Here is a 15,610-nt window from a genome sequence, read left to right as displayed (position 1 = left end):
CAGCTGAGTGTTGCTCAGTGAGTGAAGCAAACACATTCATCACAGATCATTTATAGTCATTTATAGTCAAACAACCTGCCTTGCCTTCTCTTTTTTTTTTACACCACACAAATGTTTTATCATGTCTGGTTTTTGCTTTACTGTTTCTCAACGGTATCAGGTGAATAAATGACACACAAACATTCGGTAAACAAACACAAACATGCATGCTATGATGAGCAGCTAACTGTAGCTACTCACCTGTATTTGTAAACTCCCCCACTGACAACTCCACTCAACTTCCATTTCTTAGAAGCTTAGCAAGTTGTTTATTTTACAATTTTACTTCCAAGTGTAGGCCATAAACTAAACTGAGCTTTGTTGTCAAACAGCAGCACAATATTATGGAGGAGGAGGGAGTGGGAAAGAGGCTGTGAACTGGAGGCTCGTCTCGCGCAGTGCGTGTGCGTTGCCAGATTTTGCGAGAAAACAAGCAACAGGTCTACTGCTTGAACACACACACACACACACACACACACACACACACACACACACACACACACACACACACACACACACACACACACACACACACACACACACACACACACACACACACACACATTCAGCTATTGTTGTGCCCCTCCGTGGATTTGTCTATAGAGTATAGGGAGTTAGGGACCATCTGCAAAATGCCAATGACACCATTTATTATTATAAACAATTTTAAATATACATTTATTTACCAACAGACTTGTATTTAAGCCTAAGATGTTTATCCCTGCGTCTCTTTAGTATAAGAACATTTTTAGACATGGTTTTCCTTTTCTTTTCTTTCTTTCTTGTATTGTTCAGGGCCCTCTATGTCCAGCTTTGATGGGTTTGTGTAAACACAAACATTGAAGACAAAAGTGTGTAAACACAAACATTGAAGACAAAAGTGTGTAAACACAAACATTGAAGACAAAAGTGAGTAAACACAAACATTGAAGACAAAAGTGTGTAAACACAAACATTGAAGACAAAAGTGAGGACGCAAATTGTGAATGGCCAGAATAAAATGAGATGACGTATGATGATAAGAGCACCCCTCACTTCACACGGGTGTGATTATTATTATTATTATTATTATTATTATTATTATTATTATTATTATTATTATTATTATTATTATTATTATTATTATATTAGGGGATAAACATCTTATTAGGCCTAAATATTATTGACTCATTTAATAATAATAATAATAAAACTTTATTTTTATAGCACCTTTCATGACATGAAATGCAGCTCAAAGTGCTTTACAGAACAATGGAGAATAGAAGAAAAGCAAGTAATGCAATACAGTGAGGACATGAAAAATAAAAAATACAAGATCAATTAAAGGCAATGTTGTAGAAGTGGGTCTTGAGCTGAGCTTTAAAAATGTCTACAGAGGCTGCCTGACGAAGGTACAGTGTTATTAAACTACAGAGGCTGCCTGACGAAGGTACAGTGTTATTAAACTACAGAGGCTGCCTGACGAAGGTACAGTGGGAGCTTGTTCCATGCCGACGGCCCGTAGAAGCAAAAAGCTGCTTCCCCGTATTTTTTTGTTGCCATTTTTTTGGGCAAAGCGAGCAGGCCAGCAGTGGAAGACCTTAGGGGGCGGTTTGGGACATATTTAGGTAGGCAGTCATGTAGGTAGGAAGGTGCGAGACCATTGAGAGCTTTATACACAAGTAAAATAATTTTAAAATCAATCCTAAAAACAACCGGAAGCCAGTGCAGTGATGCCAAAACTGGAGTAATATGTTCTCTCATCTTAGTTCTAGTTAAAACTCTGGCTGCTGCATTTTGGACAAGTTGTAATCTGTCAGTTGTTTTCTTTTTTTGGCATTATTGTGTAGGTAAATACATAACAGTGAAACACTGTTAAAGAGCAGACATTCTGCTACAGTACAGTATGTTCTCTAGTTGCATGTAGGCCTACTTGTGCAATGTGCGTGTGTGACAATAATGATGAAGATGAACTATCAATCATTTAGCTGGGGACCCCCTAGAATACCCTCGGGGACCTCTGGGGGTCTCCAGACTCCACGTTTGGAACCTTTGCTGTGTGATGTGAAATTAATTTATTTTCCAGAGCAAATCATTGGACAGCGTTCATGCAGATCTGATTCAAATGAAGGTTGTCACCATATTTCTTCTCCTGAGTCGTAATGAACGGATACAAACTGATGATGTATCGATTACCGGTAACATAACCGTCTAATGCCTTTGATCTGCGTTTTCCTATAAAAGCTGCCGGCTGCTGCTATAAACGAAGCACGTACGTTCAGTGACCTTGTTTCTCAGAACCGCACTTATAGCCCTCAGCCGCCGCAGCATTCATAGATCAAACAATGAGAGATGATACTCTGCAGCCAAACAAACGTGCTTACCATCTCAAAGCAGCAACAACAAAACTGTTTACAGTTCAACATGCAAGAGTGTCACGACCCTCATGAGCCCTGCGGTCATATGTTGTTCATTTCATTCTTTGTATGCATTAATCCTCTGTCTATGTTTGTGTATCTCTTTCTGTGTGTGTGTGTGTGTGTGTGTGTGTGTGTGTGTGTGTGTGTGTGTGTGTGTGTGTGTGTGTGTGTGCGTGCCTGTGTGCCTGTGTGTGATGGACTGCATGTGTGCTTGGCTATTTGAGTGAGAGAGATTGTGCAGTCATAATTGAAATTGCAGCCTATAGGAAAAGGTTTGGGATTAGGCATAATTGCAACAATGCTGTGAAGAAGTCAGAACAGTTACTCCCAGTTAATCCCAGTTAATCCCATCCCAATTGTGTTCCAAACATGCATCTAGGTCTATTTTATATATAATCTGAGCTAAATTAACACTTTGAGTTCCCTTCCCAGCTCTCTGAGTTATATAGTTGTGACATCCAAATGTAGAGAAATAGGCCAAAATTACAGTGTTTACTCTGTACAGTATGTTCTTTTCTAAATCTCCTATAGTCCTAAATAGGGATGTATTTTTTTTTTATCACAGAGGAACACAATGCAAGAGAAGATGGCATTTGTTATAATTGTGCTAGTCCATTCTGACCGGGCACCCATTTTGGTGTTGGCATCATGTTATGCTTTAGCTATTGAAAAATAGCAGATCTACAAGCTCATAGCGCGCCACCGAGTGGCGCGCTACGAGCTTGTAGGTCTGCTATTTTTGAAAAATCGAAGAACGACTGACATTTTTTAGAATCTGATCTCAGGTCAGAATGGGTTTAATCAGACCAGTGTGTGTCCAGTGGAAACCTCGTATGAATCTGATCTCAGGTCAGAATGGGCTAGTCCTCACACAAGCAGAGTGTACAAGGATTGTACAAGATGACAGGTAGAGGCCTATGCATGCTCATCCAATATGTTTGTTAGTAGAGGTGGGCTATTTCTTGGCATTCTCAGAGGACATTGATATGCATTGAAATAGAAAGGAGGAGAAAAAAAGACAACCACACACAGCATGGTGCTCAGAATACATTCTGTGTGAAGCTTTGCACAATGAATATGTATTTTACCACAGGACATGTTACAGAGGAGGGCTCCAGACCACCACCTACTCCAAGTCTCATTTGTTGCCTTCAGAATTTCAGATTAAGCAGATTTTTTCTGAGGAGGGGGCCTATAGTAATAGACCCCTGGGGTAATAAAGTTTATAGGATTTTAAAGTGGTCATGTGGAAGAAATGTGTTTTTGGATGGCATAAAGCTTCAGCCCCTTTCAAGAACCACCAGCAACAACGGTTTGCACCGCAGCCTTTTGATTTTTTAAATTTTAAATTTAAAGAAATATATATATATATATAAAAAAGCCAGTGACTTCAGAGTGGGCATTAGTCAAAACAATTAACCAAAGAAACATACATATGCCAATAAACTGCATTTACCTATCTCACATCAAAATAACTGCCTGTTCACAGAACAGGTATTTAAATAATTGCTAATACGGTGGCTTTTGTTTCACTGCTGCAAGGACTAGCGAAGGACTTGCACTCAGTGGTTAGTTTGCCTCGGAAACCCAGACGTATTTATTTAGTGACGACAATAATTGGTTTATCGAGCCTCTCTAGCCCCCGGATAAGGATAACAACAACACCACAGCCACCACCTATACTGGTAGAAGTGACATGTCTATGCATAGCGAGCACCCACTGCCGTTATAAGAACTATTCGCGCCTGCTCCAGTCAGCCTGACGTCACACTGCATGAACACCCAGGATCAGCTTGCCTCCCCCCTCCCCTCCTGTTTCTCCCCTCCTGTTTCAGGGGAGGAGGGGAGGGGGTCTTGTGTGTATTTTCGGAACGTAATGGCGGCGCCCTACCAGCCTTGAATAACAGTCCCATGGACAGAAGGCGGTCAGATTAATGTCTCCTTTCCTTCTTTATACTACTACGAACAAACAAGATAACTAACAAACGAGATCACAACGTCACGGATTGTATCCTGGGACCGTCACCACCGGCCGTGGCCGGGTCGGGCTGCTGCCAGCAGGTGGAAGGCACTGGGACTCCGGAGTGTCTCTTTGTACGTAACGCACGTGTTAGTGTGAGTGTGTTAGCAGTGATAAGACCGCGATGGACGCATCGGGGCCATCGACCCGGTTCTAATGAACCGGGTTCTCTTCTCCCTTCTGGCTCCAAAACTGTGGAATGCACTTCCCATTGCAGTCAGAACTGCAGCATCACTCCCAATATTCCGCCGTAGTCTGAAAACCCACCTTTTCAGACTCCATCATGGCCCATAGCACTTACCCTATACCCCCTTAGATAGCATTTCTGTAGACTTAGATAGCATCTGATACAAACTTATAGCATGTTATGTAGACAGCACTATAATTGCATTGTATATAGTCATAGCACGCCATAGTACGTACATATGTATAGCATAGTAGTATATATATATATATATATAGTTTATATGTATAGTCTCATAATATAGATATTCCACTGTTACTTTCTTAGCTTACGCATGTTTCATGATAAATGCTTTTATGTGATGTATTCCCATGCTTTTGTTCTTGCTTAATGTAAGTCGCTCTGGATTAAGAGCGTCTGATAAATGCCTAAATTGTAATGAACTTTTCTGCGTCCTAAACTGTTTATATACTGCAGAGTTACAGCAGTGTTACGCGTTACAAACTGATGATCGCAAGCTGAATAAAAAAGCTGAGGAACGGTAGATGGGATCAATGTGTTATTTCTTTCCTCATCAAAGTAGACATTCAAGGCTTTCATTCGGTGTATAGTATAATTATGTATAGGATATTTGTTGTGTTACATTTCATATCTGCCTGTCAATGTCTGTGACACAAAACTGTGAATATCTCAGATTTCTGTTCAAAAACACCACTTTTAGCAGGTGTTTCATAAAGGTCAATAACTCCAGAATGGAGTAATTAGAGCCGACAACAGAAGCTTTCGTTTCAGGTAAGTGGTGTGATTCTCGCTACAATACGACGTTTGCTGTGGGCCTTGGAAAAGGTCCGGGAAGGAGGGTAGCTGAGCCAGAGCTCTGATTATACACACACAAACCTGCCTAGTCACCCTGGGCAAGACCTACGCTGAAAAGACTATCATCGGAAGTTGCAGGATTTTAGCGGAAGTATCGCCCAAGGAAATTACCTTGATTCTGTACAAATCAGTTTACATTCTCCGCGAATGAAACAAGTGGTCGGGAAAATATCGTATCCGGGGGTTAATACAGCTGACGGATATTCCGGAGGATACATACATCCACCGATAGCTTCTCTGCCTTACTGTACGTTGTGACCAGGCTTTTCTTTTCGCAGATAAGTAAGCCTGGGACTGAGGCTATAGCGTAGTATCCCTTTAATGTCACATTGCAACTTGGGAAAACTAAATTACAAAACCACAAAAATGTTAATTTGTTGTTAGAAATAGTACTGCATGTGTACATGTAGGCAAGGCTCTCTCTCTCTCTCTCTCTCTCTCTCTCTCTCTCTCTATCTCTCTCTCTCTCTCTCTCTCTCTCTCTCTATCTCTCTCTCTCTCTCTCTCTCTCTCTCTCTCTCTCTCTCCAAGGCAGATGGCTGCCCAACTAGAGCCAGGTTCTGCTCGATGTTCCCATTAAAGGGGAGTTCTTCGTTGGTTCCATCGCCAAGCGATGCTCACGGGGGAATCGTGGTGTCTCTGTAAGTAACTGCTCCATCAAAGCGTCTTGGGAAGAATACTTGTGATTTGGCAATGTATAAATCAAATGGTCTGATTGATTAGCATCCCACATGGACAGATGGGAAATGGAAGCAAGGCAAGCTGCTGATACACATGGTTCTTTTACAGATCCCTGAAAGGAAACATTGTGATGTGAACCTGGCCTTGAACAGGTTATTTTCAATGTGAGATCCTCTGGGATGCAGCTTTGATGAGGCCGAGTCAAGGCTTTGAAGCAGCTCAGAGGTACCAAGATGCAATAATGAACAAGAGGGTTCCACTCTGACCCCATGCCCCCTCTACTCAACATGGGTCAGTCGCTTACTCGCTTGACACTATACCAGACAGACAACTGGTGCCATGCATGTCATTCGTGATGTCGCAGAGACAGTGATGTTGACCTTCGACGGCCTACTTTTAATCGTTTCGTCCTCGAGTCCAAGTGGAACGTTTGTGCCAAAGGTCATGAAATTCCCTTCATTCCTTGAGATATATACAGCTGAGTTCACGAGGTTGAGGCATACTGAAGGATGGACGATTGGACTTGCAACCCGAAAACATGCCTTCTTGCGGGCCATGGCTGTTTGCCGACAGGCATCAAAACAATTATAATCCCACTAGCACTAGTGTATGCTCCATTACCACTCCGATTTTACATTGATTTACATTTTTTAAAGCAGTTCCCACATCTAATGTCATTGTACCCTCAGTTCATATTTATTATGTGTCCCTTCATGAGATTAACTTGAAACAGAGCTATAAGACGCCCTGAGGGCGATTCTGTACTGGCCATATACAGTATGGAGCGTGTCTTGAGTGTTGTTACATGAAGACCCATTGTCTACTTGTCTAGGGGTAAAAGGTAATGCAACATATAAAGGGGAAACTGAAACCAAGGTCTAAATGCGAGTATTTATTCACAATAATGTAGAATAATACAGATAAGAAAGAATATGTTGGCCTACAATAAATGGATCTAACTAAAAAGAAAAGACAATGGCCCGGTTTCCCAAAGGACACCTCTACAGTAGGTGTGGTGTTGCACATGCTTTGTTGCCCTCTAGGCCACACATGAAGCCTGTTTCCCCAGCCACTGTCTGGGGGGAGAATGAACTAAGTAGTGTGGAGAGCTACAGCCGTTAGCTCTCTCACGACAAGTGTACATGGTTTGATGAGGTCAGATCAACATATGGAATGTCAGAACAGGTCAGCTGCTCCATATATGGAGATCTAAAGGTGGCAGCGGGGGCAGTGTCTTGAGTGTACAGGGTTTGATGAGGGCCCAGGTAGGGTCGGAGGACCCTGTCAATATAACGTTTTATAATTAAATTAACACTCGGGACCAGTGCCATGCAGCCAGAACAGAAGCAGCGACTTCCACTCACTCAAACCGCTCCTTGAAATGCATTTACCGTTTTCCGTCTGAACATTCTGTACTTAAAAGTGTCCTTCCTGTAAACTCTTTTTTTTCCTCTTCACGTATTATAGGCAAAAAAAAAAAAAAACTATCATCGTATGAGCTCCAAATCCACGGCAGAAACCTCGGGGGGACGTCAATGATTTTCCACTCTGATAAAAATGACCAGAAAGTCAAATACATGTTGTCATGGTTTCCTCCCAATTTGATCTCTCAAGTGGGCCAGAGTGCACCTGTGGGATTCTGGGAAATAAAACCAATTAGATTGTGGCCTGTGTGTGTGTGTGTGTGTGTGTGTGTGTGTGTGTGTGTGTGTGTGTGTGTGTGTGTGTGTGTGTGTGTGTGTGTGTGTGTGTGTGTGTGTGTGTGTGTGTGTGTGCGTGCGTGCGTGTGTGTGTGTGTGTGTGTGCGTGCGTGCGCGTGTGCGTGTGTGTGTGCTTGCGTGCGTGCGTGCGTGCGTCTGTGTGTCTGTGCACAACAGATCGAACGACAGATCGAAACGTTGTCAGTATTTAAATAAAGAACGTCTTGCTAGTACCGATGGTGTGCGGGCTCCATCCAATTCACTTTTGTCTCTCTGTGCACAACACTCATAATCCATTCATTACTGGCTGAAAGGGATTGGAGTGGCTGCTTTGTTAGGCCACTTTAATCGTTAGCATCCTGTCTGGGCAAACATTTATCCCAAATAGCAGATGCGACCCCGAAAAGACATTTGGTGCTGAGGAGGGAGTAGGCCTACCCAGCCAAGGCTCTTGGGTACACAAGACACATATTTCTATGTAGAAATGCTACTTTTAGTTAAGTAGAACTTTGTAGTGCTTCTTCTTCCAGCACTGCTAGTGCTAACAGTTATTTAATGGTTGACCACAGTGTCCAAATCAATTAGATCTTTCCTCAGATATTGGAATTGGTAAAGCAATTAACAGTGAGCTCGTTTAAAAAAAGGTTGCATCATTTTCTTTGCAGTTCTTATCTTTTGACTTTGATGCAGTCTTGTTTAATTTCCACAAAACACACAATTAAGCCTTATTTGCAAACAAACTTTCGGCTCATCCCCCAACTGAGTTTGATCTTGAAATGAATGTACTATTTTATCTATAAACGCCATCAGTAAAACCTTTAAATTAAAATGAATAAAAAACCTGTTTCCAATTTGTCAGAGTCAGTGTCAGTGTCCCAGAGTCAATTAATTCCTAGTTGATCAAGTTTCAACTTCAGCTCAGCAGTTGCACAGTAAAAATGAGGTAAAATACAAAACCTTTTATCTGCTGTCGAAAAGCAATCACCAATATTATTTTGTGTCAGCTTAGTTAATTAGCTTTAGCTTTTTGAAAATAACATGATTTCAAGATTATTTCTGATAAGAACAATATGGCACAAGAACGCATTATCTGTGGAATGGAATTTGAATTGTGTTTTTAGATCTCAGCCACAAACTAATCAACTCATCAGATAAATTGATGATTTAAAAAGGGGTGTAAAAGGATTTCAGTATTCCTGTTCACGCAATAATCCACCATGAACAACCTTGCTGGAGCATATAGGCGTTTATGATTAGGGGCGGCGGTGGTGGCTCAGGGGTAGAGTGGCTGGATGGTAACCGTAAGGTTGCCAGTTCGAACCCGGGCTCCCCCAGAATTAGTGTCGAAGTGTCCTTGAGCAAGACACTGAACCCCTAATTACTCCTGATGTACTGGTTGGTGCCTTGCATGGTTTCCGCTGCCATCGGTGTGTGAATGTGTGTGTGAATGGGTGAATGTAATGCACAATCTATGTAAAGCGCCTTGGATAAAGGCGCTATATATATATATATATATATATATATATATAAATGCACCATTACATTAACACTTGCATGACTAAAGTAAAATGTGACAGAAGTAGCATTTGCTTAAATTAAAAAAATCTGAGATGATGGAGATGGAAGGGGGACATTCTGAAAGCTTCATGGGCTGCTGGGCAAAGATAATCAACCTCAAAATGACCTCTCAGTCATGCTAGTGTTAAAGGCCTATGATAGGTCAGTTTTAGGTGATAAGTTGATCACTGAAACAGTGGTTATTAAGAACAGAGAGATATGTTGGGATCTTATCACTGTGGCATGACATCATGTCGTACATCTTATCACCTAAAACCAGAGTATATGAATAAGCCTTTACAGTTGTATGATTCATACAGTGGTCATCAGATTCTTGCAAGTGTAAATGTTATCCAAATCGTTCAAAATGAAGTCTTTCTAACTTGGAATATGTTTCCCATTCCCCAAGCGAGGTCTTGCTCAAACCGTAACCTATAGCTCACTATAGTACTTTAACACTTATAATCCCACACAGGTTCTCCATTGTATAGTTGACTCCTCTTCATATTCAATACATCTATTAATAACACATGTGTAATTATTAAGTGATGGGTCCACTTGAAAAATGGAGGTCACCACCTGCAATGAAATGTTTCAGCAATCACAATGGAAAATAGGAATAATAAATAATGAGTCAAACATATACTGTGTCATTACTATTGAGTACGGACCCACGCACGCACGCACACACACACCTGAGCTGCGTAGTTGAATGACAGGTGTGGTATAGGCTACCTGTTATCACTGTACTTGGTATAGGCTACCTGTTATCACTGTACTTGGAGGCCAGTGCAGTCCGGCATCATCTATGCTGTCAGAACTATGACATCATGTCCATATTTGGGCAAGAGCAAGACAGATAGAGATTCCATACAGATATCTATATTATATCAAATGGAATTCAGCATAAACCATATGGGAATATAGGAATGGAATAATTTAGGTTTTGTGCTGTGACCCTCCTCTCCTCTCTTCTTGTCACGGAAGAAGTATATCAAGGCTACAAAGTATATCCGGAAGTAGTTGTCAGTCAAGCAGCGTCTTTGGAAGGCGATTCGTCTATTACCAGATTGTTCTAGATTAATCTCAGAGTGAAAACGCAGTTTGAGCTGGGATATTTCTGAGTAGAGAAGTTAAAATGTCTGTGGTAACAGAGGACACCGAGCGGGGCAGGGATGTGTTTAAGGATATCAGCGTGGACGATGAAGACTCACATCCTACCGAGATGGAGAGTCTGTGTATGAGCTGTTACGAGAACGGTGTCACCCGTCTGCTGCTCACCAGAATCCCCTTCTTCAGAGAAGTCGTTATCAGCTCCTTCAGCTGTCCCAACTGCAACGAGTCCAACGCGGAGGTCCAGTCAGCGGGGCGGATACAGGACCACGGCATTTGCTACACCCTGAAAGTGCAGTCGAAGCAGGATTTGAACCGAGAGGTGGTGAAGGCCGACAGCGCGACTGCCAGGATACCCGAAGTCGAGTTAGAAATCCCCGCGTTCACACAGAGAGGCTCCCTGTCGACCGTCGAGGGCCTCCTGGACCGAGCGGTGGTCGGCCTGGAGCAGGATCAGCCTGCCAGGAGGGCCACGGCCCCCGAAGTGGCCCAGAAGATAGACGAGTTCATCAGGAAATTGAAAACGTTGAAAGAGGTGGAGGAAGAATTCACGCTGATCATCGAGGACCCATCGGGGAACAGTTTTGTGGAGAGTCCCGTGGCCCCCCAGAAGGACGAAGCTCTCACCGTCACCCGCTTTGAGCGGACCGTGCAGCAGGACATGCAGCTGGGGATCAGAGCTGGAGACGAGCTGGAAGAGCAGCTGACTGCAGGCAGCGACCCGGACGGCGGCATCATGTGCAACGACGAGGTTCAGACGTTCAACACAAACTGTCCAGAATGCAAAGCGCCCGCGTCCACCAACATGAAGCTGGTACAGATCCCCCACTTCAAGGAGGTCATCATCATGGCCACCGTCTGCGATGACTGTGGATACAGGACCAACGAGGTGAAGCCCGGCGGCGCCACGGAGGCCCTGGGCACGCGGACCACCCTGCACCTCACGGGCCCGTCGGACATGTCCAGAGACCTGCTGAAGTCCGAGACGTGTCGCGTGCTCATCCCCGAGCTGGAGTTCGAGTTGGGCATGGCGGCTCTGGCGGGGAAGTTCACCACCCTGGAAGGACTGCTGGTGGACATCAAGGATCTGATTGTTTCCAAAAACCCTTTCCTCTGCGGCGACAGCGGCTCTGAGGACAGAGTGGACAGGCTGAAGCTCTTCGCCCAGAAGATTGACAAGATCATTGCCGGAGAAATGGATGTCCATTTAGTTCTGGACGACCCGGCCGGTAACAGTTACATCCAGAACGACTACGCCCCAGAGCCGGACCCCGAGATGAAGATTGAGAAATACACCCGCACCTTTGAGCAGAACGACGATCTGGGACTGAATGATATGAAAACAGAGGGTTATGAAACACAGTGAAATGTGTACCACTTGGGGCACGGTGGCACAGTTGGTAGTGTCGCCTCACAGCTAGAAGGTCCTGGGTTCGATTCCCGCTGGGGACGCTGTGGGCACTGGCGGCGTGTTCCCTCCTCCGCGTCATCAGTGCCCATACCCGAGGCGGGGGTTGGCGATAGGGCCTTTCTGTGTGGAGTTTGCATGTTCTCCCCGTGTCCCCTAGGGTAGATACCCTCACAAAAACATGCCGTAATCCTGGTCTCTAAACTACCTCCCCCTGGCCAGCCGGGGCGCCTGATGGAGGGGAAAGGAACTGGTCGGAATAACGTGCCCCTTCCACGCGCTACGTCCGGCCGGGGAAATTCCCCTCTGTCAGGTGAAAAGAAGCAGCTTGGACTCCTCATGCATAGAAGGAGGCATGAGGTCAGTCCGCTGCCCCCCCAGGTTGGCAGAGGAAGTGTAGCGCCCAGGATTACATTAGATAATTGGCACTGGGTGAAAAAGAAAACTGGGTTACAAAATCGTGGGATAAAAATTTTAATAAAAAAAAGAAATTTGTACCACTAATGACTTTGTTTTTCATCTATCTGTATTTCAACATTATACTTATTTTTTGAGCGGCGCTAGCCCCTCCTATATGCCCAGCTTTGTGTGTACCACGGAATGTGATTTGATTGGCTGAACACGGAATCTGATGATGTACAGAGAGCTCCCCTCACTTCACAAGAGTGTGATTCATTTTCAACATCTGGTTTTCAGAAAGTCATGTGGCCAAGAATATGGACTTTAATTCATGTTTGGGGGACAAAAATCATGTAAGGGGTGCTTGCGTCGTCGTACATCATCCAATAAAAAAATAATATACTTCTTCATGAATTAATTTGTCAACTTATGTTGATTATGATGATACAATGTTTAAAAAAACTAATCTTTCGCCATGATCATGTAAGATGACAACTGAATGTATGCGATTGGTTATAGCCGATTTGCACGTCATATGACGTAAACTTTCCTTTAACCCATTCTGACCTGAGATCAGATTCATACGAGGTTTCCACTGGACACACACTGGTCTGATGAACCCATTCTGACCTGAGATCAGATTCTAAAAATGTCAGTCGTTCTTCGATTTTTCAAAAATAGCAGACCTACAAGCTCGTAGCGCGCCACTCGGTGGCGCGCTATGAGCTTGTAGATCTGCTATTTTTCAATAGCTAAAGCATAACTAACACCAAAATGGGTTCCCATACAGAATGGGTTAATTGTCAATGGCATTTAATGTTTGTGTTGCCACAAATTCGTCATTCAGGCACACCCAACTCATCATGTGGCATGCCTCACTTCACCAGGGTGTGATTTTTATTTGTGAGGGGGCACTAGCCACTCCAAAGTCTGGCTTTCGGAAATGGCACAAAAAAAGCAGGGCCCCACTCGTGACATCATGTGGCTAGTTTGCATTAAGCAAATTGACATCAATTAAAAAAATTAAGCATTTAGCAGACGGTCTTACTCCAGAGTGGTTTACCGTAAGCAAGAACAAAACATTGACATCATAGCAGCTCCAAGTACTATGATAATGAATGTTGTACTGGTACAGTATGGGTACCCATGGGCAACGCACGCCGTTCCTATGGGCATATCGTTCCCAACAGGCATGGGCCTATAGTTGGATATCATTTCACACAGTTTCATCATACTAATAAATATGTGTAGCCTGAAGTAGAGATATTTCACAACCTACTGTGAACTATAGCACATTATTGAAATTCCATTAGCGTTTTCTGTGATTGTGTTGACTAGGGGCCGATTCATACTCCTATTTTAGAGCCGAATAAAAGTCGGTTCGGCTCTGTAGAGCCTACAATTTGACGTCATTTGAGGTTCGGGGGGGCGGGTACCGTCCTAAAGTCGGCTCTTCGGTGCTACTGAAAATTTCTGACGAGCCGAAATCATTTCGGCACTACAGCGCCGAAGCAGCGGTAAAATAGGAGTATGAATCGGCCCTAGGTCCTGAGCTAAGGAAGGGGGATTTCTATTGCTGTAGGCAAAATATAAAACGACAACAATTTTACCCGTGTGAAGTGAATTTGCGTCCTCACCTTCGTCTTCAATGATTTTGCTTACACAACGTGTGTGACAGCTTGGCATGCGCGACAGTAACTTGTAACTTTTATTTTTGTAGAAGAGGCAAACTAATATTGTTTATGCCATTTGCTTTCATTGAATGAATGATTGATTGATTGATTGAACACGTATTTGTATGATTTGATTTGGGTGTGTTCTAAATTAAAGTGTTACTGTTGATTATCGTGTATTAATCTAATTATAGTAAACTAATACTATTATACTAAAAAAGATAAAGCTCAAGGGAAAAAGAGACCTTTTACAGTATAGCCTACAATAATGTTTCAAGTTTACACTGTACACATGTAAAATAAACGGCATAAACAATATATTAGTTTGCCTAATAAAAGTTGCTGTCGTGCGTGCCAAGCTGTCATTCTCTTGTATTAGCCTATATTGTCCTTTTCCCACCATGGAGTAACGTCGCGCAGCAGACTATCCCCGCATCCTAGCATATACAGACTATCCTCGCATCCTAGCATATACAGACTATCCTCACATCCTAGCATATACAGACTATCCTCGCATCCTAGCATATACAGACTATCCCCGCATCCTAGCATATACAGACTATCCTCGCATCCTAGCATATACAGACTATCCTCGCATCCTAGCATATACAGACTATCCCCGCATCCTAGCATATACAGACTATCCTCGCATCCTAGCATATACAGACTATCCTCGCATCCTAGCATATACAGACTATCCTCGCATCCTAGCATATACAGACTATCCCCACATCCTAGCATATACAGACTATCCTCGCATCCTAGCATATACAGACTATCCTCGCATCCTAGCATATACAGACTATCCTCGCATCCTAGCATATACAGACTATCCTCACATCCTAGCATATACAGACTATCCTTGCATCCTAGCATATACAGACTATCCCCGCATCCTAGCATATACAGACTATCCCCGCATCCTAGCATATACAGACTATCCCCGCATCATAGCATATACAGACTATCCCCGCATCCTAGCATATACAGACTATCCTCGCATCCTAGCATATACAGACTATCCTCACATCCTAGCATATACAGACTATCCCCACATCCTAGCATATACAGACTATCCCCGCATCCTAGCATATACAGACTATCCTCACATCCTAGCATATACAGACTATCCCCACATCCTAGCATATACAGACTATCCTCGCATCCTAGCATATACAGACTATCCCCGCATCCTAGCATATACAGACTATCCTCGCATCCTAGCATATACAGACTATCCTCGCATCCTAGCATATACAGACTATCCCCGCATCCTAGCATATACAGACTATCCCCGCATCCTAGCATATACAGACTATCCCCGCATCCTAGCATATACAGACTATCCCCGCATCCTAGCATATACAGACTATCCTCACATCCTAGCATATACAGACTATCCCCGCATCCTAGCATATACAGACTATCCCCGCATCCTAGCATATACAGACTATCCCCGCATCCTAGCATATACAGACTATCCCCGCATCCTAGCATATACAGACTATCCCCGCATCCTAGCATATACAGACTATCCCCGCATCCTAGCATATACAGACTA

At 43.4% G+C, this 15,610-nt stretch overlaps 1 protein-coding gene across 1 annotated transcript; it reads left to right on the top strand.

Annotated features, from left to right (window-relative positions):
- Positions 1-10,594: 10,594 nt before the first annotated feature.
- LOC310866444 (zinc finger protein ZPR1-like) lies at positions 10,595-11,935 on the top strand (the record flags this gene model as incomplete). The annotated part of the gene is made up of 1 exon (XM_083776061.1): positions 10,595-11,935. One exon carries the CDS (start codon positions 10,595-10,597, stop codon positions 11,933-11,935), a length of 1,341 nt encoding a protein of 446 aa, XP_083632187.1.
- Between the last annotated feature and the right edge of the window lie 3,675 nt (positions 11,936-15,610).

Source organism: Protomyctophum parallelum (assembly GCF_964188405.1).
Source record: "Protomyctophum parallelum genome assembly, chromosome: 11".
Lineage (NCBI taxonomy): Eukaryota > Metazoa > Chordata > Actinopteri > Myctophiformes > Myctophidae > Protomyctophum > Protomyctophum parallelum.
Note: the sequence above shows the minus strand (reverse complement) of the source record. Positions and strands in the feature narration are given on the sequence as shown.